The sequence below is a fragment of the Phasianus colchicus genome, chromosome 1, assembly GCF_987193195.1.
Source record: "Phasianus colchicus chromosome 1, bPhaCol1.hap1.1, whole genome shotgun sequence".
In the NCBI taxonomy this organism is placed as follows: Eukaryota; Metazoa; Chordata; class Aves; order Galliformes; family Phasianidae; genus Phasianus; species Phasianus colchicus.
The window spans coordinates 14,019,595-14,046,643 of record NC_143436.1 but is presented as its reverse complement, the minus strand read 5'-3'; the positions used below and the strand labels follow the sequence as shown (position 1 = coordinate 14,046,643).

The following is a 27,049-nucleotide window of genomic DNA, read 5'->3' as shown; positions in this document are numbered from 1 at the left end:
TCCATTTCTCAAAAGGTGAAGGAGAATGGAGGACAGAAACAGAATCAGATTTGTCTTCTCTATACTTTCACAGTACACACATATATCTAAGCTAGTCAGTAGTGTGAGTTTCTAGTTAATGGAGAGAAATGGTCATACAGACATCATCATCTCATGCACCCTGTTGTAGATGTGATCTTCTGAGACTTCTGTGATTCTGACAGTTTTTTATGTTTATCAGATTGCAGTGATGTGCATCCATGAAGTACCAATTTTACTTCATCAGCTAGAAGCTACATAGCTACAAAGTAAATATTTACATTTGAAGCTATCTTAAAGTTATTCCAGCTCTGAGGACTAAGAAGTCTTACTCATATTGGCTAGTAAGTTATTTTTCTTAAGTCCTGAATTTCTCATAAAACAATCCAAAAACTTGCCACCAAATGCACCTTCTTGGTTGTCATGTTCCTTGTCAAAACTTTTGTAGAGCAGGAAAAACAGTTGATTTTTATACACTATCAATCATTTCATCACTCCTGTGGATTGAGTTGTCTGGTTATACTGTAGTATACTTGGGGATATATAGGTTAGTTGGCTGGCAGCCTAGTGCCAGCCTTCAATTTGCAGAACTGCTTTTGATTTATTTCGAAGAACAAGTACTTAAATTCTGTCTTTTTAATGCTGGGATTTTCCTGGTAGACACTTACTCTGCAGAATTCTGTAATGATGATCTGTCATTCTCCATCCTTGAATTTGTGTGAACCATACATCTTCGAATGACATTTTAGTAACAGCAACTGTAGCACAGCTTATTGTCTTGCAGAAAACATCAATAGTGATCTTTTTTCACATGAGAAAGCCAAATATGACAAGAAAGGTAGGATTTTCTGCTTCCATTTTGAAATATGAGGAGACTGGGTATAACCTCTGCATGAGGAGCTCGTAAAAGAATTGGAAAAAAAACAGGCTGCTCAGATACAAGTTCAGAAGATGCTTTAGAGGTAAAATTTCAAAACATGACTTAGCTTATTTAGAGGGGATTTTAAGGCACAGTTTAATAATGGAAATTAAAATTGAAATACTTTAAGACATATTATAGACGAGCAGAATGTAGGTGCCTGCAAGCACGTTTCACTAACATGTGATGGGACAATTTTACTTCAATCTGATGAATTTCAATTACCCTGCGGTTAGCCCTGTGGAGAGAAAATATCCAGTACCAAAAATTCTGTATTTTAATCTTCTAATTGTTATCTTTTGTATTATAACTGATACTCAATTCTAAGTATGATTACAAGCTAATATACATTTCCGTTTCAAGCAGGACGTGTGGCCAGTTCTTTGTAACAATTCATGTAGAACACTGACAGGTGTCTCTGTGCGTGTTTTTACGTATGTAATTTTTTTCCCACCTGTTCCTGTCCATGTGTAATGCAAATCAAGTTTTTAAAAATAAAGACCAGGGAGAGTGCTAACTGGGGGTTTTAATAAAAGACATAGAAAGAGAGTTCCCTGTTGATTTAGTTTAATAATTGAGGACCAGTGTGACCTGGATCAAATGGGCAAGAGGGCACTCTATGTTCTACATATCTAGGCAAGAAATATGAAACTGAAAAGTTGCACTGCTTAATGATATATAATAAAATAAATTTCAGCAGTTGATACAGAGAGTAAAGAGTTTGACTTGATGGATTACTGCAAAGATACGAGAATAAAACTGAAGATTGTTGATACAAAATTCTTTTCCAGCCTTTTTTAATTTATTACTAATAAATGGCATAGAAAGATGTTTTCTAACAGGTATTTTCTAGTCTGAAGTGACCTCTAATGGATGTGTAACACTGATGGTGCAGAGAAAAGCTTTTTAATAATTTGTATGACTGTAGTACTTGTGAAAGATGCTAGACTAACAGTCTAGAAGGATGGGTGACGGAAGCTATCTGTTCTGATTCACTGAACAGGTATAGCAGTGATATCAACAATGTAATCTCTCTGTGCTTCTTTTTAACCTGAAAAATCTTTTATTTTCTTTATTGACTCACTCTTAGCAGTGTGAGATTCTGTTGCATAAAATGCATCAACTAAGAGAAGCAGGAAAGGGGAAGGATGAAAAGATGTAGTGACTGACGGGCTGTTGCAAAGTTGGCTGGTCTGTTGACGAATGCATACTTGACGTGCTTTTTCCTTCCCTCCTCCTATACAAAATAAAAAGCATCAACATCTCAACAGTTTTAGTCTTATTGTGGGTAATGAAAAAAAAAACTGGCCTGAGAACTGTGATTTGACCAGTTTTGTTTTTTTTAGCATTTACTGTGTGGTCATGATGAGAATTGACTATATATTAACGACTGGGAAAAGTAAAGAGGTACAGGTGGGAAATTAACAAGGCAGTTTCTGCTTAGGAGAAAAAAAATCCCCTAATTACTTCTGTCATTATATAACCACATTTAAACCAATATCTTATTATCATAAACTACATTAAAAAAAATAAGCTGAAATAACCTGCGCACTGTCTGGAGTTTACTTCATGGAGCTGCACTTCAGTCAGATGAGAACAAATCTGTCTGACTCAAAGGAAGCCTTTGTAACATTGTGTTGTGCTCGGGCACTGAGGATAACTCAGTGTTTTGGGGTGGTCATGAAGAAACGTAAGAAAACATGATAGGAATCACAAATACAGGACATAAATAATCCTTAAAGTCTTTATGCAGTTAACTCTGTTTGTAGCTAGATGTCTGCTGAAACAAATGCAAAGAAAGAAGATTGGTGTCTGTACTCCAAGAACCAAAGATGTTTCAGATCAATTTCTCAAAGTTAATGGTACCTGAAATCTGACAAAGTGGAGCCTGGAAAATAGTAGCCAAAGGCAGAAATGAGTAATGTAAATAATTTCAATTTATTAGGCACTTATGTTTATAATATTTTTAATAAGCTAAAATGCTAGTTTTTAATACAGGTAATTTTTTTTTCTGTGGTTGTTCATTATGAACAGAGAAGGGAAATGGAGTGTCATGCTTTATCAAAAAGAACAACCTACATATTCTAGTGAAAAAAGTGAGAATAAATTCACAAATTCGGACTAGCATGCGTAAGTGGAAATGGCCCAATACAAAGCTGTTCAGAGAAAAAAAATAATTGGAAGATACTAACACTTGAAAGAAGATGTAGGCACGAAGAGTGATAAAAATTAAAGGCTAGAAGGGAATATGACTTGTGAAGAAAGATTAAAGGGAATGAACATGCGTAATTATTACATATAGTTATCTGTGTGCTTGGCGATGCTCAGATCAAGAGGGATGATCCCTGTACTAATTTGGCTAAATAGCTACTGGGGGATGATGAAAATGTCTAAAAGCATTTATAGCTTTCAAGTAGCAAGAAAGGATTCATTTTGAAGTCCAAAGGAGGTCTAAGTAGGAGTAATGAAATAAGATGAGGTGAAAACCATCTTTGAGTACTGTTTAAAAAAAAAATCCCCAAAAAACAGCCTACGTGTTGGAGATGTTGAAGTGTGTAATACTCTCTCCTGATGTTTCAGTGGATTGTCCTACTACTTGAGCTATTTGAAATTTCAGTGAACAAAGCATTCATAAATAAACTTGAGAAAAGAATTCTGTGTTGGAGGGAGAAGAGAGGAAGATATCTTAATAGATACTTTCAGTCTCTAATTTCTGTGATATCACATGGTATAAATTGACAATATAAGCCTTCTAGTGTACTACTGAAATATAATTTATGTAAATTCTTTATAGAATAGGCATTAACCTTCATCCTTACTTCAGTTCTGCATTAAGTCTTGCCTTTGATACAGTAATCTTAATTAAAACTGAATATTTCATGATTTAACTCCCTCTGCATCCTCAGTGGAACAATACTCTGTATTACCTATAGAAGTGCTATCTATATAAAGGATCTATTGCATCAGTTGATAGTTTCACTTATAGTCATATTCATGCTAATAAAAATGCTGAAACTCAGAGGTTTAATTTGTTTTAAATTAATTTTATTTTATAACCGAATATTAAAAAGCTAGTTTTACAACTTAAAATTACGTTAGAAAATATCTTGTGAATAAGCACAATATTCTTCTAGGAAAACAAAAAAACACACAAAAATATGCATAAATAAGAAAAACAAGTAATTGGAGATGTGATATGTCACAACTGTCAACCACTATCATCTTCATGGTATATAGGTAGTAAGAGAAAAACTGCTCATTTTGATGAAAAACCCTAATATGTTTTAAATAGGAAGAAGTTGAAGCTGGAAATCAGGGGCATAGAAGTTTGACCATGTTATTTTTCATCTGTTTGTAGTTGCTGTTTTTTCTTTTTCCTTTGCTTTGCAGTGATTACAGATGGACACTGTCCTAGAGAAGTACTGGAACTAGCCCAATTCTCCAAGCGTGTGCTCACATATACATCCAAGACATAACCTTAATGTAGAGCAACTCTGTATTTGAGGTCACTGATAGACATATTGAGATGGTTCTCTGCTCATTAGTGGAACCCTTTGGAAAATGACATTTTCTGTTTTTTTAAAAGATGGGCAAATAATTTGTTTCAGTTTTATAATGCATTGAAAATATATTTTTTTCTATTTTATCTGTAGGTGCTTACTGTATAATCATGGCTGAGTACATTGTGTAAAATGACACACAGTTATCAACCTGATCAACTTCATAAATGTCTGAATGTGACATTAAGTGGCAGTACTCAGAAAAGATTATGCAACTCAGACTTAAACTATAGAAGTTAAGGAAGCATATGAGAATCCATACAGAAAATTGTTAAATTTATTTTGAAGTATGCAATCTTTTTTGAAGTTACTTAATTCCATATTGAAGTAAAGGTGACAGACTTAAGATTTCAGATGAAAACATAGCAATGTTATATCTTAATGTCTGGAATAATCTTTACTGAATAGCTGACTTTATATTTAGATAAGTAATAATTTCATTGGTGTTGCTGGAATCTTTGGATATGTTGAAGATTTGGATGACCCGATATAAGCTAATACTGTTTTACTTCTGCAAGTCTAACCTCTTGATTAAATAACATTTGCCATTCATTCCCATCAGTATTTTGCATATATTTTCCTTTGTCTTAGTTTTTCCCTTGTTGGATCTAGACAATATTATTAGATTTTCCAATTACAGAGAATCTGGAGAGCAAATTTGAAAGTTAAATACATTTATTGGTTAGAGGAAAACACAGAAAATGTGTAAACCATATTATATCTCTGGATCATTACAGGAAAATTTTAACATCTGGTCTCATTGAAGAAAATGAAACTATTTCATAACACTATTTCCTTGCTGTGTGCCCCTGTCTAGTGGTATTTCCAAATGTACTATGTAGCAGTTACAAAGAAGTTGGAAATTATTGATGCTGTATGTAGCTCTAGCCCAGGGGATTTTGTGTAGCTGCTTACAGGGAACACTAAGGGTTAAATTCAGTTAAGCCTTTCCCCAGCTTTCTGGGAACCTGGCAGTGGCTTTCTTTCAGTTGCTTTGTGATGGGAGGAACAATACCTGAATTCAGCCTTGGGTTGTGCTGGAGACTGGGAAGGCACTAGGTTATAGTGTCAGCATTGGGCAATGCCCAGAGAGTGCTTCACCCTGTGGCTCAAAAAAGTGGAATGTTAACAAGGCAAGTCTAAGATAAGACCATGTGTGTGTAGGGTTTTGTTGGTTTTTAATCCATTTCTCTCTGCTTGTGGTTTTCTTTTTGGTTAAATTAATCATGCTAGCTTGAATAGGCTGCATTCTGCCACTGGAAATTGTAGCCTAGGCTGCAGTTGGTGATGGGCCAGCCCCCAAGTAGGGGGACGGGGGATTCCCCTTGGGCAGGGCTTGCCACATGAGAAAAATTGCCACATAGAGACTAAAAGCTAGGCCCTGGGCCTAGATAATGGTTATAACCTAGCCTATGAAAGATCTTACTGTCAGATATTCTTTCATCGGTCAGCTGAATGGAAATCGCATTTCTGAATGAACAGCTAACAGTTGATTTGTGAAGTGGGCCATCCTGCATACATTAACAACTATTGCCTGGGCTTCATCCATGATCCCCTCAAAGAGCAACTGCTTGTGGGGACCACTGGGAAGGTTTGGTTGGAGGAAACTGCTTAGGAATCTTGTACTTGTTCCAGTTTTCCAAATTTTTTTTTTCTTTGGAAGAAGGTTTTGGTTTATATCTGATTTTTTTTTTTTTTTAATAAAGGATATGCATGTTTCATTAATGAATTGCTGTACTTCTACTTCCAACTGTTTTTGTTTTATCTGTAATATTGAAGTACTTCCTGAGTTGTTGAAGACAAGACTCTGGCTGTGTTCCCTTCCACCCCCACCACAAGTCCGTAGTATATTTGAGTGTGATTATGTATCGGTGTCTATTCCATATCTTCATGGTATCAACTTTTCAGAGGACTGCTTATTTCTTGAACTTCTCCTAGCTTGGTTTCCAGAATAGCATCCAGAATTGCATATCTGACATGTCTTTCAGTCTATTTACATCCTGCAAACCTTTTTTAGCTTATCTGGTTCTGACTAAAATGGATGGAAAGTTGGATGTTTCAAAGACATTAAAGTCCAACAAATGTAACAAAGGATGGTGACCACTGCCTTCTGTTCAGTGGTTTCCCAGTTTGAGCTGGTGCTGGCCATCCACCAGCAGCTAACCCAGACTCAGTTCCCTGTGTGCATCTGGGGAACAGAAGGTGTGTGATGTGCCAAGTGGTATAATGAGAAACAGGAAGGAGTTGTGAGGGGATAGAAGTAGCTGAGGTTGTAAGAGCCATGGTCAGGGGAGTGAAATTTGAGTATTGTGCGTTGGCAAAAGCTTATGGATACAAGTTTTTATCTTTAAAGAACAGTTTCTTATTTAATTCAGTTGAAACATGAAACATTTTATCACTTACATTTTATTACGTTAAGCATTTTAATACACTGAAGTTCTGTAGCCCAGAAATCTCAGCTTTGTGTAACTCCAAAATTCAAAGGCAGCTTTGTGGAGAGCATCTGGCTGGAGAAGCTACCATTTCAGATATTATCCCAATAGATTATGTGTATTTTTAAAACATGCTAATGTTTTTGTAAACATCTTTTTAGTCAGATTATAAGGCTTTCAGAACATTCTGCTGCAGAATATTGCTGTATCTAGCAATGTCTTCTATTGGTGTCTTCCATTGGCAGTAGTTTAGTATCAGCTTTGTCATCCATTGCAGGTTAAAAAAAAAAAAAAGCATGGATATTATTCCATTATTTGAGGATACAGTATTTCTATAGTTATAATTAATTTGAAATAGAACAAGTTTTATTTAAAACTTCTAAACTAGTGCATGGGCTACACAGGCTGAACCTTCCTGTGAGGTTTGTTTTGTTTTTGTTTGTTTGTTTGTTTGTTTTAATGCTCCTACTTAAAAGAATAAGAAGTCATCTCCACTGTGGTTGTGTGAATTATTTTTGAACTGGAAAATGGATCCATACAAAAAGTACCTTCAAGTGCAAAAATTACATTACTGTAAAATGAAATATTTGTACTTTTCTAGTTATAACATTCTTATGATTTAATTGTTAAATTATTACATTTAAAACATGCACGCTTAATGGTTTTGTTTTAATGTCTTTTAAGGTGGAAAAAGCACCTTCATACCATATTCATCCACATGAGATCCTTTTACTAGTCTAGAGAGATTTGGGGGAGGAGAGGAGGCATCTCTCTGTAGCTAAGAGTGGTCTCTTTTACTTGAAATTGTGAGTTCTACTAGTAGAACTACTGGAATTATATTTTCCTTTTCTGTAAGAACTTCATAAGGAGTATTAGTCACATTTAGTTGTGTGTGTGTATTTACAAAGGATATACCATGACAGCTTACATTTCAGTGTATCAAAATAAGTTGTATTTGGATGGTTTGGAGAGCTCCAGCTCCATGAAGGCAGCATATTAAAATAACATTTTTCTCAGTGTGTGAATGTGCTTAAACCTCAATTGTCCCCAGTAATGGAAGAAATCTACCAATTGCTGAGGTTGGATGAGAGTACTTTTGTTTCTACTGTTTGTTGGAATAGTTAAGAAAAATAAACTGATGAAGGTCCATGGCAAACAAGATCATGTTTTTAAACAGCACTTCCAAGTCTCTTCTTTAAGGTAACATTTGAAAACATAAATTTAATACACCCCAAACACTTTGTTTTGGTTGTCCCCTAACTGTGAGCACAAGATTTAATTAATTCCTGAGCATTTTGTTAGGCAAATCCACTGCAAATGAAGTTAAAAGATCAAAACTGGAGGTAAGATAAGACTAATTTATCCAACTAATATATATATGCATTTAGCTTTATTGTGCAGGTTGCAGGATAATACTGTTATTTTTGGTAGAGTTTTGAGGAAATCATTTCTTGCTTTGCTAGAAATGTGGTTTTACTGACAGTCACATAAATATTTGTTGATATCTGAGTATGTCTACATCTATCTATTTTATTTTTCTTTAGAGAAAACTGAGTTTTGGATAATACATTCACTGCTTGTAAAACCTCCCCCACTGCTTCCAAAATGTCAAAGGCAAGCACAGGGATTTAGCTATACAACTTCTATTGAGAGTAATTGGATTTGTATGGCTTCTATCCGTGCTGTTCTTCTGAAAATATTATGGCCCCTTGTATATAAAATGTAACAATGTGGTCAAGAACATAATATCACAAAGAATATTTGGACCAAACAGTAAAATGAGGTTTTATTTATGTTTGGAGATTAATAACTTTTGGTTTACTATAAATGTAAGGTTCCTGTTTCAGTATACTGAGTGAATACTAAGCATGTGCTGTGCTTGCCTTAGGGCTTCACTTTTTCTTAAATGCATGAAGCATTTACATAGGAGTCTTCTGTACTTAACTCAGGAGGGGGAAGAGCATTTCTGATTCATTAATCCCTTTTTCTTTTTGTAAGTAACTGGGTCCTTCACATCGTGCCCTCAAGAGGTGTAAAATATACAAAGAAGTGGGAGGAACAAGCAGAATGATGCCTGGCTTGCTATAATGCATAAATTCAAAATCTATCTCTCTTTGCAAGAGGAAAAATAGCAAGGAGGGAAAGGACAGCACTAAATTTACTGCATGTGCTTGCATGATGCACAGGTTTGGGATAATTATTTTCTCTCTTGTTCAATAAAGTGAGTCGTTACCATGGTAGCATTCATATTGCACAATTTCTCTGTTATAAAATAAATTGGGAATCATTTTAGGGACAGAAAAGTCTTTTTTTTAATGAACGTTTGCTCTGTTTTGTTTTTTTAGTGCAAAATTCTTTGAAATGCAATTTCCGAAGTTGGTAGCTTTAAATTATTCTTGGGGTGAGGAAGTCTCAGCACACTTCGCAGATCAAATCAGCCGTGTTAATGATGTGTAGTGCCTCTCCAGACCAGATATGCAAGCACAGAGGTGTCCTTGCGTATTGGGAATGTAGTTTTAATAACTTGTTAACTTTGAAGAAAGTCCACCGATACTTCTAAGATTGTTACGTGTTGTAGTAAAATCGAGTATAACCATTAAAGAGGGTGCAGGCTGCCAGGCACCTCAGAAGGAACAGTTTGGATGTCCCGATCTGATAACTAGTTCCCACCAGTGGTCTGTTTTAATGAGTCTTCTTGGGCATGTCAAGAACTTCAGGCTGAGCAAGTCTGAGTTTTCAGTGACAGAGGGGAAGGCCTTCGAGTTGAGTTGTTTTCAGCCCTAGACAACGATTCATCTCTGCTGCTTGAGTTTCCCTTACTGCAAAGCAGCAGGCTAAAACCAGTACTCCCTGATCCACTGATTCTTTGATACCATTCTTTGTTATAAACATTTACTGACTGCAGTGCTAGTTCTGATATGGACAGGTTAAAAGGTGCAGGAGGAATAGTTCTGTTTCTGTGCACTAAAGAGATGCCAGAAGATAGCCTTGGGACTTATTTATCCATTATGTAAAGCTTACGTGAAAAGCCTTCAAGGGGTGGAAAAATCTTCAAGATACAGCGCAGTCAATGGGAATGACGAGTAACTTTTCATCAGACACCTATATTGCCTTTACCAAATCATACCTGCTTCCCCTCTTATTCCTTTGGTTTCATTTTTCTCCTGTTTTTCTCATTGCAGTAGACAGAATAGAGAGAGATAGACTATACGCGTAGATACAGTCTATGTCTCCCTCTGTAGATAGAGGGAGAGTGGCTATCTTTCATCCATGAAATAGAAAGACTTCGTTCATTGTTTAATTCTTTCCTGTGTTTTTGCATCTTTTCATTAATTTCTTGCATGGATTTTTTGGTTTAGTGATCAACGTGATACTTTCTGGGGTATAACCTTCTTTATGGTGATAACCTTCAAAAATCATATTTATTATCACTGAATGTTACAAAAAAGTCTTGACACAATTAATGAAAAAACACCGTGAGTGGCACAGCCATCAACTGCAAAAATCAATGTTAATTAGTCATGGAAACTTGAGATTTGCATTTTTTTGATTGCGTTTTATTCCTGTGAAACTAAAGTGGGATGTCTTGTGCTGCTTTTTCTATGCATTAATCCTTTCCTGGTCTACATATAGAAATTGCATTGTGCGGGACATCAGTGCTCCATAAATGATAATAAAATGATATAGGAGCCATATAGTCAGTGCTCACTAGCTATACCAATTTTAATCCAAACTTTATAGCAAGATGCTTTACGATATGAAGGAGAGTTGTATCTTTGAGTGTTTCTGTCAGTCCAAATAGTATTATCCTTGTATCCTGGAAGGGCGGGACAAATACTAATTAGTTGCATGCTGCTCTTACACGATACTTTCCTTTTGCAGATATTTAGATGGAATGCACACACTGCTCCCAAGAGCAATTCAAAGAGCAATTTCAAGAGATTACTTGATACAAAGTTTGTCTCTTCCTCTATCCCAACCTGGATATTTTCTTCCTGTTCTATTACTTGTCTGTAGATAAAACTGAGTTAAATTCTTATCCTGTATAGTTAGCAGATATTACAGCATGCTAGTTCACTACTTCATCTGTTTTCTTGGTTGACTGTGAACTTTTCTACCTGACATGTGTGCTTGCCAAATGTGTTAGAAGCTATTTTTTCCCAGGTTGGGAAAGCTAAGTGATACACGGTGTAACTAGCAAATTTAACAGTTGTGATGGAAACTGCATACAAAAACAGTGTTGTGTTTGCAGAACAGTTTATTTCCTTTCAAATTAATTGCTGACAGATGATGTGTTGTGCTGACAGGTGATGTTTCATGCTCTTTATCTGATGAAACAGTACAACTGAATAAAAGATGGAAGGCTAGTACTTACGACCACTTTCAAAGATCCTCTATCCAAGAGGCTTAAGGATATTTATAGATATATTTTGCAATTGTATCTAAAAGGTATTTAATGGGTCACTGAAGTTAAATTTTTAATATTTCATGACATCAATTCATGGATGACTGGAAGCTTTACTTTCTGTAGAATGATGAATACAAATGGATGTTACAAATTCAGTCACTTTTGTAGTGTAAACTTGCTGCATACTTATAAATTTTTATAAAAAACAAAGCGAAATTTTCTTATTGTTGATTACAGCCATCAGTTTCTGTGCTGTTGCAATGGGGTTTCCTTATTTTTCAAGCAGTGAGGATGATTGACTTACTGAGTGATGGTCTTCATCCTACTACATGCAACCTTATCATAATTTTCTCCTGCAATGTGTTGATTAGGTTCATTAATTTCCCAGTTTAGCAATCTTTTTAGCTTCAGTTCTACAATGCAAGAACAAAATGAAATGCCGTATTTCAACAGATCAGATCTGTATGTGTGAATAATTTTATATGTAATTACTTAAGTCCCTGAAATGGAGATTACCCAGGAGTGTATGTTGTAGAATTTCTCTTGCTTACAATTGTATTGTACTCTTTCCTAAGCATCTATTGCTGCTCCGTTCAAGAGAAAGCATACTGGAACAGAAGAGATCTTTGCTTTTTTTAACCAGGATGATGTATTCGTATATTTCAGTGATATGATTTATTTCTATTTTTATTTCTGTTGCTATCTGTTTCTATTATAGAACCACTGAAATGTGTGGAGATGTATGTAGTTACAATGAATATAGTGTTAATTTTGAGTGTGTTGCAGTGCTTCTCTTGAGTAGTTGAGATACATTATGTTATTGTGGGACACTGAGCTCTTACACGTGGTATGTATTTGAGGGCAGTTTACAGACTAGGGAGGTTTATTAGAAACAAACCATATATGAGAAAGAAAGCAAGGGGAAACATTTTTTCAAAATTAGGTTGGATGGGGCCATGGGCAGCCTGGTCTAGTACCAGATCTGGAGGTTGGGGGCCCTGCCTATGGCAGTGGTATTGGAACTTGATGATCTTGGGTCCCTTCCAGCCCAAGCCATTCTATGATTTTTACCAGTAAACAGAATTTTAGATTTGATTTTAGTAATCCCAAGATAGAAAATAAATTTCTTTAAATTGTCATTTTTTCAGAGCAAACTCCTACTTCAGACTACTGTAAACGTTACCATTTGTCTAGCCTTGTGGATAAAATGTTTAATTTTTGTATTTCAGAAATATTTAGGTCAGATCTTCCTGGAGCAGTTGTTTTAATTAAAAATTCTTAAAATCTTTTTTCCTTATATAAGCTTTGGATCAATATTCTTTCAACTTAATTATCATAATCATAAAAAAATAGACTGCAGTTAACAGGCTTTGAAAATCTGTTTCTTAGAGAAAGCAAGGTAATTTTGTCTCAGAAGATGCCCCCAAATATCTCATTGTGGGAATTATCCTTTTAATTTCATGAGTTCTGTTCACAGCATTGTGAATCAGTGAGTGCTGATTTTTGTCTTGGCTCAAGTCAGAAATCCTAATTGCTTTCGTTATTTTTTCAATACAAAGTTGTATCTGCAAGCAAAACCAACAGCAGTAAAAGGTCAGCAGTTGTACACAGCTCTATATTTTGCTAAGACAACAGTATTAAAAATTCAGGGGCTTTCTACACTATGAGTATCAGGTCATGTCATTAGTACACATATTTGACAACATATTTAAGGTTGTCTGCTCTGGATGCAACTTGTCTTGCATTATCTAGAAAGCTGCCATTGTTGGACAGAGGTGCTATAAATGAAGGGTATGAACAACTAGGGGAAAAGTTACTGGAGTTTAGGATTTAGATTGTGTGCTCAGTATCTTTTTCATTAGAAGTTCTCTTCAGGGAAACAGTCTGTGTGTGTGTGTGTATATATATATACACTTACGTATGTAAATATAGCTTTTTAAATGCTTCTGGAAAAACACTGGGAATGTAAGAGCTCCGAAGCAGAAATGAATCTGGGATGGTGGGGTTACAGAGAGGCAGACAGATACTTCCATACTGCCTGTGCCTTGAAAAATAGCCAGCCTTTGCTTGGTGTCCGTGTTATGAAGCTGCCTGATTTAAGTAATCAAAAGAACTGTAAGCATAATTCCCCAGGTGTTCTTTTGACCGTCTGTTACCATCTTTGTTTGCTCTGATTTTAAAATTCAAAGGAGAAAGGCAAGTACTTTTGAATCATCTGTCTACAACTTGTCTCTAGACCCTGTGGTTAGGAGTGCTTTCCCCAGGTTGTTATGGAATGATTCAAATGTGTGTGCATCCAGCAGATTTTAAATACATTCAACTCTTGTTTTTCAGCATTTTGGAGGATCAAAATAAACTGCAGACTGTTCCAAGACTAGCAAGTTTCTGAAGAAATTTCCACATATATCCTCGGGTGCAGAAATGTATTTTGAGATAAAAGTATTTAAGCAAATTTTTAGAGTGCCTCTCGGGGTAGATGACAAAGTACTTTAACATCGTTGTGAATTGCTTTCTATTGTTCTCCTTGTGCACATTGAATTAATGCTAAAGTAGATGTTCTAAGAGAAAAAGGATCCTTCTCAAAATTTATCTACCAAATAAAAATAGTGGAGAATAAATTTGTTTATAATTCTAAAGAACCATCTAAGAATAGTTCAAAAATGAATAAATTATTGAATTGCTTTCAGAAAATTCTGTTATTGTGACAATTATAGTGGGCAAGGCTGATGCTCTCACTACTTTTGAGATATCTTGAACTTTTCTGGAAGCTGGTAGGAAGAAGCAAATTCTACTTTTTTTCCCCAGACTGTATGGAGAAAATAGTGTAATTAATATTGAGAAAGTTCCTGTGGACACCCAAGAGAAGGGTGAAGGGGAAATACAAAGTAGTAGGATGTAAAAAATGCAAATTTTATTGATGTGTATTGATTTATTATATAACCTCTGGTGTATGTGTCATAACAGCTACTCGTTAATATCAGACACACAGGGAAGAATATAGAATTGGCTAACATAGGATGAATTTGTCTGGTGTACATTACAACTTCTCACTGTGTGGCTCAGCTGTTTGCTGCAGATTCGACAGTCTTTGTGTTTAACAGCCCAATAGTTGTATGGATTGTGTTAAGCTACTTTCTTAACTTCGTAAAACCTTGTATCACCTCACTGAACTTCCAGTGGCCAGGTGTGCCACAGTCTAACTGCATATTTGAAGAAATACCACCTCCTGTGCTTTTGATGCTTACTTTTTTATCTTGCCATTTTATTTTCCTGGGATGTTTACTGAGCCTTGTTTCAGTATTCATGAAACAGGAGCTTTGTTTTCACTGCATTTTAAAAAGTTGTGGATTTTTTTTTTAAATGTTTTTTGAAAGTAAAGATGTGAAGGCTAGAGATAATGAGAAAGTAGAGGTGGGAATACAGTAAAGGAGAGATGAAAGGATGCTACACTGATGACTCAAGATTTGCAGGTATCTGAGCAAATCTGTGATTCTATAAATTAAATTGTCACCAAGCAAAAAGATGTAGAAGACAGATTGGAAGAGAATTGATTCTAAAAAAGAATATAAATTCTAGGGGAAGGTGAGGATGTCTTCTTGAAGGAAAAAAATACATTTGCTGCTTCACTTATGATTGAAGAGAAAAGCCATCAAGGAAGCTGATTTATGGGAAAATGTAGTAGAAATAGACAGCTTCTAGTATGCTGAAATGGTCTGAAAGAAGGTGAGTGATTTATGGGACGGGAGGAGGGGAGAAGGAAAAAAAGTGAAAGATTCACACTTACGCCTTGAATCAGCCTATGAGATCAGCAACACGTTTTGTCAAATATTTAGCGTAAGTGGGACACAAAGTTAGACAGAGTACAACAGGGCAAGTGATACACATTGTTTATACAGTGGGAAACATACCATATGGGAATGATAGTTATGACCCATATAATTGAAACTGAAGGAATTTTGTAATGTAAACATTCAAGATTCTATGCCATGGACTTAAGAAACTTTTTTGCTATGAAGATGTTCGTGAAATACATTTAAGATGGTATGGTACAAACTAGTGAGCCGAGCAGCATAAAGTTCAAGAGTAAGTTAACATTTTTTTTCTTGAAAACAGAAGGATTATATTTTTAAAACTCTAAGAATTGTTGAGAGTTTTATCTGTCTTAGTGAAGGACTGAGCTACCAATGTGACAGTGGCCAAAGAAAGAGCCAAAAGTGTAACTTGTTTAAATCTGTAAATGAAGTCAGAGATGACCATAATACAGAGATGCAGAACAACAAGTGCAGAAGATTTGACTAAAAGCAGTGTACTCACATAAATTGGTCGTGAATAAAATGACTTAGGAACCTGAAGCGAATTTCCTAGGATTCTGAAAAAGTCATCTATGGGAGTCATTGTGTTAGAGAGAAAATGTTTCTTGCTTTTATGATAAAATGCCGTGCACTCATGAAAAAAGTGCTATGACCTAATGGTTTCAGTAATACAGAATAATCATGATCCAGGAAGTACTTAAGACTGAAAGCTGAAAGTAGAATTGTAGGGATACGGCATGATAGTTTTTAAAGGAAAATATGATTCAAATCTCTCTGCCTGCCATGCTGTCAAAAGTGCAGCCTGGGAACAGCTAAACATATTAAGAAAGCATTTTGAAATTCTTAAATAGGTATAAAAATAATAATTAAAAAAAACAGCAAGCCTAAGCAACATCAGATTTTAGAGGTAACAAAGTGGTCTGAGCTCACTTGTTGAACATTTAGTGACGAGTATGCTGTCTCACCTGGAATTTGCCAACATTTGTGTCTTGTTCAGGGTAATTATCACTGCCAGTGTTCTGCTTGCTCCATCTGAGAAAGTCTTTTGTAAAGTATTGTCAACTGATTGATGAAATGTGCAGAGACTATTTAAAATATACGTGGTGTGGTATATAGAGTCAACAGAAAAATATGAAAAGAAATACAAAAATAACTGGTATAGGGGGAAAAAAGAAACCTAACAGCACAAATATTCATAGAAAAAAGAAGAAAAAAAAAGCAGGCTTCTAAAGGGGATGGATACCTTACAGTTGCACAGCAATGACAAATATATCTGCCATGCACTGCAGCGTCTTGTTGAGTTACCAATGTCTGTGTGTGTTATCATGAGAAGGCAACAGAGTTCCTCCCCTGGAGCTATGTCTGAGATATCTCTCTGGCTTTGGCCGGAAACATTTGGGTTACATTCAGAAGATGGTTTAAAAAGAGAAGGAATAACTTAAGTTGAGAAAAAGATAACAACTGAAGCATATATCAGCAAACCTTTAACTGTACACTTAAAGGCTTTAAGCAGTTTGACAAGGTAAAGAATAAGGCAAGAATGGTATGGTATAGTTAGAAATATTGGGGCGCTACTGAGAATGGAAACTTTGACCAACTACCAATGGAAAATTTAACAAAATACTTTATAAAGTACTTAACTGTCTGTTAAAACGTAAGCATTCAGAAAAAATATTGATTTACTTTTAGTAATTTTTATAAGAGCAGTTTTGATCAATTGCTGGCTTAAAAATATGTAATTGCTATTTCTATCATTAAATTCCCATTTGTTGGCTTTCCTACCAGGGCTGGCACACTGAACATATTCTGGATATAATTTTGATTGAAACCATTTTGAGCAGGTAATTTGTAGTGGGGTCATTGAATTCAGCTCCAGGAGACTAGTTCTGCAGTCGTGGTGATTGAAAGGTGCTTTCTAAATAGCATCTGGTTTTCAGACTGTCTTACTGAGCAGCAGCAGCTTTAACATGTGCTTGAGTTGAACTACAAGCAGCAGTGGGGTTTGAACAAGTGCACAAGCTGCATTTGTGCTTTGAGAGCTGTGTGGTGATGGTGGTGCAGAGTACTCAGGTGCATATAAATTTTGATGATTGTGAAATAATATAGTACTGTTGTCTGAGTATTATAATTTAAATTATGGAAGTTCTTAATACCTTGACTGGTTTGAGGTTCAGAATCGTAAAATAGGTTAAAGCTGTCAGTTTCAGAAAGTAACCCAGACTTAAGAGTTGCAGTTAATAGTACAGCAAGGTAATAAGAAATTGTAGACTGTAGAGATGAAAAATACCTTGTAGATCATCCAGTACATCTCTGGCAGTTTGAGATTTGTTCCTAAAGCAGTGTTTTTTCATAGGATTTTGTCTAGTCCAGTTTAGAGTGTTCTACTTGGTGATACTTCAGTCGCATCTCTTATAGCAGTCAACATCATTTCCTCAGTTTAGTTTAACCATTAACTTCGAGAGATGCCACACGATTTATCCAGACTTCTTCCTGAGGTATTCTGCTGTTCAGAACCAAACAAAACCCATGTATGCCTCTACCACTTTTCTGAATTCAGTTGTGTTCTGCACCTCTGTCAGTGCTTTCAGGCATGCCGTGTTGATGGGAAGAGCCTGGCCTTTCCCCATGGACAGCTCTCACTTCTGGAATTCTTCTTGCCCCCTCGCAGCAGCGTGCTAACAAAGCCTGCCTTTGTTTCTGTGGGGAAATGATGCAAGGCCGTCTGTTAGCTCAGGCTGATAGGAAAAAGGCAGCCTTTAAGGATGGCTGGTGGTTTACTCTGTGTTTTTTCCAGAGGTTTGTCCCTGTCTGTCTCTGACCAGCGAATCTTCAGAAGCATTCTGAGGGGTCACTGCAGCAACAATTGGCCATGTATGTGTGGGTATTCCCACCTTGCAGCCAGGCTTTCAGCAGCAGGTTTCTCACATAAATGCATTCCAAAGAAAGCTCAGTCCTGGTTTATTTTAGAACATAAAAATGACACCTATTCGTTTTTCTCTTTCTGTTAACTTTTCTTTAGATTTTCTTGTTCCTCTTGTAGAAAATTCCATTTACTTATTAGCTTTTGCTGGTGTTAAATTATTGCTACATATAACTTTAATTTTATGAATAGCTTTAAAATACTTCTCCCAACTGTAATTTCCTTTGTTCAGAAGATTCTCAGTAAATATTCTTCTTTTATGTCACCCACACAATTCTTCTGGCTAGTTGCTAGGCTCTTCTTGCCAGATGTTTTTTTCCAGCTTTTGTGACAATGAAATGCAGCCACTGTATGCACAGTGTTTAAGGAAAAAAAAAAAAAAGCTTTGAACACTTCTTTGTGCCAAGAAGTATAATTAGGTTGATACTGCTTTTTTATTTTTTTCAAATATGATGACATATCTTCATTTAAGAATAGGTTACCTCCAGAGTTACCCATGCCCCAGGTTAGTGCCAGATGCTCAGCTAAGGGGAGCCCAAATCCCTTGTGTCAGGGAAAATCAAGCCTTCTATGACCTAGATGGTATAATAACTGATGAAGAAAGTCATCTTTCCTATGAATCAGATCTAGATAGATGGGTTGAGCACAAAATGCTTCAGGGACTTAATTCCACTTGTAGCAAAACTGAATCTTCTGACAAAACAACTTACTGCCAGAAGTGTGCATCACCCAGTTCTGTCGCTGGCCTATCTGTGGAAGTGTTGTATTGTATTTGTATAAAACAGGAAACAAGCAAACAAAAGAAAGTTGTTGCTTTGGGGTGACAGAACCCTCATAAAACCATTGGTTTTGATTTTTCCTGAACTTGTTGAGAAAGCTGTGCAAACAGAGCTCTGGGCTGGTGCCCACAGAACAACATGGAGGCTCTTGCATGTCCTCCTGATTTCTCTGCCTTTCTCCACGTATGGAGTAGACATCTGTAGCTTGAATTCTACTCTGAAGACTCGCAAGTTAGGTATTCTAGAATGTAACCTTTGACTGTCCGTAGGTGACATGATCCCAGGGCTGCTCCCCTGAGATATGGACTCTGGTTTTGTCAGTTCTGAGCCTTTTCAGAGAGAGAGCTGTTTCCTACCTGAATTAATTAAAAACATGCATGAATTGAAAGCAGCAGTTCTGTCTACTTCTTCCTTTTTAAGCAGTCTCAATTATGGAGCTCAGTGTTTAGACATTCCTTTCACTACGATGACATTTTTATTAAGCTAAATAAGTGGATGGCTTTTGAAAGAAATGAGTTAAATGTGGCTTGCTAACTAACTAATTCTGACGTGATCAAAAACCTGTGTCTGGTAATACTGGGTCTGAAACATTAATGAAACTTCACATGTAGTCTGACACTATTTTGGATTTATAGTGCCAGCCTTCAGTGAGGAATTTTATACTGCTGACCTTATGTTACATATGTGGCATTTGGTGATAGTTGGAAAAAAATCAATTATGATTTGCTGTTAAATCATGGCTGGAACATTTGCAATGCAGCAGCAAAGTCACTTTTGCATCTCACAAAACTGCAATAGCTCCAAGCTATCTCTAGACTTTTGCTGGGCTCATTGGAAGCTTTTAGGAGCCTTCTGCAATTCCTTCACTGGTAATTTCTGAACATGGGGCCAGCTGCAAGTGCATATTGCAGAAGTGATTAGGCAGTAATGGGGCATTGGGGTGTAGAACAGCAATTGCAACAGCAGACTACTACAGCTAAATAAAGACTTTGTTGGATGAAGAGTGTAGAAAAATATGCTCTCAAACTCATGAGTATTCTAAGAAAACAAACACGTAACAAGTTTGAGATTGGTTACAATTCAAGGACAAGTCCAAAGTGATTAATGATCTGTGTTTTGAACCATGTACACTATAGCAAGTTCAGTTTTCTTAAATGCTTTCAGCACTAAGAATTTGTAAATCATCTGCTTCTCTTTAATGTAATTTATTGAGCTGAATTAAGTCTTTGTCTTGGTGAGCAGAGGGAGGCCTGTGTTCCTTAACCAGACTCCAGATACCTTGCAGAAAGATGACATCCTAATTACTGTTGCCTAATGCCATATACAAGAAAGTTAAGCACAAGCTCATATAAAAGATTGCCTCATTCTTGATGCTCATATTTTTTGCTATTCTCCACAAGTGTAATTTTTTCATACCATGTCCACAGGAGGGAAATTTGTACCTCCTGCAAGTCCTGTCACACATTTGAAGACAAAGTTCACTTCCAGTGGAAGAGTGGGGTTATTACTGAGTTAGGGTTTTTTTAATTGATTCTGATACTTGCTACCTTTTATAGCAGCATGTTTCCTTGAAGCTTTGAATTGATGCTCTTTCTCAATACCATTCATGCTTCATATTCCTTACTATATTATTATCTTTAGACGAAAGCAGGTCATAGCCTTTTGTTTTGTGGTGATTGTTTGTTTTCTGAAAAGTAGGGCTGTGCTGAGATACCAATTCTTGTTGCACTGAGTTGTCAGCAGCATCCTTTGCAAAGGCTAGGGAAATATTTTCTTGTTCTTTGCTTTAACCAGTTTCTTTCCCAGGGGTGGTGGTAGGGTGGCAGCAGAATCACTGCAGGATTCTTTCCTGAGGCAGAACAGCCTGACTGCATTCAGTGCTGACGTCCTTTGACTGCACTTCGGTGATACTGCAGTCATCCCTGGGAAGAAGAAGACAGTGACAAATATGCTGGTACACTGCTGTACTGATACAATAATCGGCAGCTCTGCCAAGGCACTGCATGAGTTTTTATAGGCAAATTTCTGTCCTTTCAGGCACATGGTCTTCAGACCTTTTCTTTCTGACCTTTGAATTCCTTTCTTTTAGCTGGAATAGAGTGATACTATCCATCTGTTCAAAATGTGGTATGAGCTGGAACAAGAAAATTCAACTTTTGAGTGTGAAAATTGATGAGGAGGTCTTCAGATATAAAGGAAAGAGAATCAAAGTCTGTCCTGGCTGTCAGGCAGAGATCTGGAAGATGTTCAGTTCATGCCTGTTATTCTCCCCCAAGATCTTCCTCTCTCTGATCGCAACTCCAGAATAACTTTGATTGGAAGGATTTAGCTTGTATGCCTCACTGCCTGTGCTGAAAATGTCATAGAGAAAATGTACAAGCATTCCTGAGTTCTCTAGTTCCAGGACTATGTGAAAATCGGTGAGAAACCACGAATAACTTTCTGAAGTATGAGAATATTGTAACTTGGGAAGATGCACTAATGACAAACAGGAAAAAAAAGATTGCCACTGCTCTTCATGTTAGCAAAAATGATTAATATTACTGATGTTTCTTGTTTGTAGATCACCTCCCTTGTGACTCTCCAGTTGTTGTCTGTGGTTGGCAACAATGACCAGCTTGATGGACCCCGATACAAATGTACCGTATCCCTGGACTTCATCAGAGCTATTGCCCGGTGAGCCTTATGGAGACACTTGGTGTTAAATGTGCCAGTCTGAATGAGACTTAAAACCTGTATTTTTCCCAGCCTTTATGTTAGCTCTCTGCAGATCAGAATGGATATCTGTGGATGTTTTTGAAGAATGAGTGAATGAGTCTTATCTACGGGAGGTGTTGAACTTGAGATAAGTTTCAATCCTGTTTTGAAAAACAGCTATCTTACAGTGACAGGAGTAGGCCAAAGAACTGCTTTAGTGTGTCACAGTAACATACTGTCTTTGTGCTTAATGAAAGTCAGGGACTTCCCATGAATATACTGATCTAAAACAGCAGTCCACTTTATTACCAGAGGCACATTATAGTATTTAAGTCCAAACCGATATTTAATTCTCAGAAGTGTTGTTTTACAACTTACATAAAAGCTGCCTAGGTTATAAGAAATCTTCCACATTGTCTGTCTTCTGTAGTTAATACAAAGTAATTCAATAATTCAATGTAGGTACGTCAAAGGTAGTAATTACCTGTTCTTTCAAAGCCTTCAGTCTGGGAATTGGAGAGCAGTTCCAGATGCATCAGGAGAGATGGTGATAAATTACAGACAGAACTGCATGCAATATATAGGCAACAATCCAAATGATGTCTCACTGACATGAAATCCAAACAGTATTACCTCACACATGTTGCTGCAGCCAGCTCAATTAGCAGGTCTTGGTTAAAGAATATGTAGCCAGACCAGTGCCCAGGAATGACATGTGGCAAAAAGAAAAAGGTTATGAAGGCCACCTCTCCTCTGTAATATGGGACTTTAGAGGAATCTGTGTTTCAGACTGTATCCCCTATCCTCAGTGCCCACGTTGCTTCCTTGAGCTATGAAATGTCTGATAGTCAGGTCAGTGAACCACATACAGGCACAGTGAAGCAAAACTTCGTCTTGTTCAGGCCTGGCTGGGCCATAACTGCTAGCATCTCCAGGGCTTTGCTGCATCAATTTGCTGTTTCCAGCAATAAAGTCACATGTGAATGATGCCCTGAAAAAGCTCCCACTGGTACCAAGTACAGCAGACCATCTGTTGAGCAACATGGATCACTGTGTGCAGACATCCCCATGCTCTTGCTTCTGCTCTGACTTACTATGAGTACAGAAACCAGGTTTTAAACTCTGTACTGACTATGTACTTCTCAAATTCTGACACTTGAAACAATGGCCCTTCGCCTACAACTTCAACATCCTTTGAAGTTTTGTGGACTCTATTAGAGTTGCCGTACAGTACAGGTGGAGAGAAAACAGGACCAAAACTTGGGCTGTGCAGCTTATGTTTAACAGAGAAAGTTGATAGAGATGTTGTTACTTCTAACCTCAGTGCATAACACATTGTCCTGGCCTTTAGGTCAGATGTGCATGCATATATTCTGACTGATTTTTCCTACGAGTTATGAAGAGGACGGCAATTCCCTCCCCCCAAGTAATGTGGAAGTGTATATAGGCTGCACAAATAGGTCCATTTAAGTGATCTGACGTTTTAAAGTTGGACTGTTCTTTAATCCTGTTCTGTTGAGTTTTTTTCTGTAATTATTCCTTTGTTACAAATTATTGAGTTTTTTTCCAACCCACTGTCTTTATTATATTCTTAAGAAAAGGATGGGTGAGATTAAAAGTTTCCTGAACCCACAATAAATAGGTTTCTCCCTTGTCTTGATGAGACTTGCTGAAGGCTGAATGTGTGATCATTGGCTAGCTGTGCTCTAACATTGCAGATGCTTGTAGTTTTTAACCACAAATGGTAGAAATACATTTATTGCAGAGAAGGAACTACTTTGGCATTTCAACCACAGTACACTTTGAGTAAGTAGACTCTCTCCTGATTCTTTCATTTCATTACTACAGTAGCACTAAAATAACTAGGCATCAAAATCCTCAAATACCTCATCCTTGTTAGCATCTCAACCTTGCTGCTGGACAAACTTACTTCTGCAGGGCTGGAGAGTAGGACAGGCAATTGTGCCCTCTCCTTCCCCTCCCCACCCCTATTCAAGCTATTCAGCTTTTATTTATTAATCTATTTATTTATTTAGAGCAAGAATGAAGTCTGCTTTTTTTTTTTTTTTTTTTTTTTTTAAAGCCAAAACCCACCTGCTTTTGGAAAAGGGGAGCAAACTTAATTGTCTTTGTGGTGGCTTTTAGTGTGATAACCTCTTCCAATGCACAGTCTTTCTGTTTAATACTGTAGAACTTCATGTCTCTCTCTATTCTATTACATACGTTCAACCTTTGGAGATAAATTCCCATACTTTTTACTATGTATTTACATTTTCAGTTCAAGTCAGTTTAGGCATTTCTTTTTAAGAAACTTTTCATTTCTGATAAACAGGTCTCAAACTCAGCTTTATAATCTTTCTGTAGCTGAAGTAGGAATCACTTAATGTTCATAGAATGTCATGAAGCTTTTAATATAGTCTCTAATGATCTTGTTCTTATGACAGTGGTTGAGTTCCATTGAGCTAATAAGGTTGGTGTTTGTTAGAATGTGATTTGTTTCTGTGGAAAGCCTTATAAGTAGCATTTTTATTGAGCAACATAAGGTAATATGAATCTAACAGTGGCATTTAATATCCTTTAGTTTTGTCATTGGATTATTAGGTAGACTCCAATACATTATATCTTATTAGGTATCATGGGGATTTCTGAACTTTTTCTCTTCTCAACATGATGTTCTATAAAAACTTCTTGAAAAGTGGGTTACAGAATAGTGCGTGAGTAGAGAATATTAAATGATTGCAGCCTAGAAAACAAGACATTCAGTCAGTTAATCTCACTTAGCATTGAGAACAGTTATTTTTGAATCGTTGAATACTTAAAAACACAAAAAAAAACAAAAAAACTTTTAATTTTATACTTGTCATTATATGCAGTAATTTGTGTTATTTGTTCAGGCAGTAAATCTCAAAGTCTGAGTGTTAGATTGTGTGACAGAATGAGTTTGAAGACAAAAAGAAATAATTATATGTTTTATTTTACTGCTGTTCATTCTGCCTGCTATTGAAGTATAAAAGTATACATTAAAATCTTCTACCCTATTGAGTAGTGTTCTCAGATTTTTCAAATTTAGCTACGAATATGGGTCAACTAGTGTCAAGACTGAAAGAACACAGACTGCAAATGAGTGGAGATGAAGGAGTTATGTAGTACATGGTAAAACAGGTGGTTTGGAAAATGAACAAAACATTCAATAGCATAAAAGGCTGCAACTTTGCATCGCCAACAGGAATATCATATTTACCATATGAAAATGTACGTAGATATTTTTACTGCATAATGACTGGAATAAGAATCTTTCAGTTGTTGCTAGAAAGCTGCTTTATTTTTTTCAAACTTAACAAAATTTGAATAAATAGAAAGAAGGAACTTAATTAAAGATTAAGTTAAAAATTAAATCTTGATGGCCTTTATTTGGAAATATTCCTTGATTTTGATAGTGCTGTGTCTCACATATATGTCTCCAAACAGGCTGAAGTCTTAGCACTGTTACAATGCTTGCTCCAATATACTGTGTTTTTGTTTATAGGACTGTGAACTTCGACATAATAAAGTACTTGTACGATTTCTTGTGAAAACAAGCTTCACAGCCATATGGACACTGTGACAATGACTAAGGCAAGCTGTGTTCATCTCTCTACTTAGCTGGCCAGAAAGAAGAGTATTTTGGCTCTTTTGGATTTGTCCAAACAGGTGCTGGCCCAGCATGGATTCTGATGAAAATATTCTGATTGGTCTGGGTAGATCTGAGCAGAGGACTATTTACCGGGGACCCTGGAGTATTTGGAAGCAATGTGTTAATTATAAACAGCAGGGTTTGAGCACAATCTGTTCTACTCTTAATGATGTTATCTTAACACTGAAATTGCCTGAAACCCATTTACTTAGGACTGCATTTTGCTCTATGAACTCTCCCCAGTGCTTTGAACATGGCAGCAGCCCTTGTTTGTATGCCCAGTCTTTTCACTTCCTCTCCACAGGAATCTTTCCAATTGCCTGCCAAAGTAGCTTTTCCTGAGGCTACCATTTTAGGAGAGTGGAGTAGCGAAATACAATAAATATAAGAAAATATTTAAAATCAAGCTGGTATAAATGCTTTCTCTTCAGTCATTCGTAGGCAGTGTGTTACACTGTTATCTGGAGATCACAGTGATTGGGAACTCCCAATTAATCATCATACTGTCCTTTTTCAGACCATTCATAAATGTTAACTACGAATCTATTTTTATGATACTTGCTTTTAAAAACTCATTAATTCATGAAATTCTAACCTGAACTTGAAAGTTTTTTTTTTTCTTGAACATTTTAAATTTCCTTTAAGCTTATCCAATTCTGTAGAGTGCTAATTATAATGCTGTTTTAAAGAATGTAATTTAAGATGCACACTGTGGTGGTTTTTGTAACGATGTCAGTCCTATAGAGAAGTGTGGTACAGCTGCCGTTCCATCAGAAAGGGAGAGGTTCAACAGTTGACAAAGTATTCCTGTAGTGGTTGTCCAAGCAAGGTGTAATAATGAATAATCAATGTAGTTCTGTAACAGCACAAAGCTTTGATTTTGGAAATATATGGTGGAATACAATGAAACTGTGTTTATCCACAGTTTACAAGCAGAGGTGTCCCAGCTGCTGTTACCTTTATAGAGTATTGAAATCCATTGGCCCACTTAAGGATTATTGACTTCATAAATGTAAAGTTTTTTTCACCATCTTGAAGACTCAGGGTCCCATAGCCTGTTATTTGGATATTTTGTTCCTGAATGCTTGCCTCTGACTCTTTCATAGTATAAGACCATGCTACGTCGTGTGTTGACTTCTATGGATTTCTGAAAAGAAAAATACACACTTGCCTTGATATTGGAGATGGTCAAATACCCTGAACGTGTGTAGCTCTTTCTCATTATTTTTTTTTCCAATTGTGAACATGTAGCCAGGCTTCTGCTTCTGGATTTGGACTCAGATGAAGGAGTTCCAGGTGAATCTAAGCAACAGAAGCATCCTTCTGGCCAAGCTGTCATTTCCCTCCTCAGGAGAATGTGAAAGGGCAGCAATGAGTCATCTCTGTGATCTGTTTTCCTTCCGACTGCTGAGCTACATCAAACCCTGCACCTGTCCATGAGGTGGCAACATTTGTCACACTTGCTGAAATAAATGGATGCAAATATATGACCTGTTTCAAAATGTTTATTGCCTACTTTTGTTTTTACTAATAGAAATGTATGCAAGTTGTTCTTGGGACTAAACTTTACAGCTACTTCTTTTTTTGGAGCTTGTGATGGGCTGAGTTCAGCTCTTGTGCTTGGCCTGACTACCAAAGGCTGAAAATTCGTGAAGGAAGTTTGAGCTGTTACACTTAAACTATGCAGAGAAACAGCCATGCATCATAGTTTTTCCAGATATCTGATGTGGATTACACTTGGATATATGAAACACCATGTGACTGATACTAATTTATGAAGTCCTGCAGCTCTCAAGTCACAAAATTTTGAAAATTCTTCAGCTGACCTTTT

At 36.5% G+C, this 27,049-nt stretch overlaps 1 protein-coding gene across 8 annotated transcripts in view; it reads left to right on the top strand.

Annotated features, from left to right (window-relative positions):
* Window positions 1-26,724, top strand: part of ORC5 (origin recognition complex subunit 5) — a 69,658-nt gene extending 42,934 nt beyond the window's left edge. For 5 of the 8 annotated variants that reach the window (XM_090135742.1, XM_031596022.2, XM_031596099.2 and 2 more), the window contains 2 exons: window positions 21,412-21,524; window positions 25,072-26,724. In XM_090135742.1, coding sequence (XP_089991868.1) covers window positions 21,412-21,524; window positions 25,072-25,117 — 159 coding nt within the window. In that variant the 3' untranslated portion in view covers window positions 25,118-26,724. Of the gene's footprint in view, window positions 1-220; window positions 362-13,671; window positions 13,886-21,411; window positions 21,525-25,071 lie in introns of those variants that run through there. The other 3 variants (XM_090135716.1, XM_090135729.1, XM_090135723.1) reach the window with 3 other exon arrangements.
* Window positions 26,725-27,049: the final 325 nt, after the last annotated feature.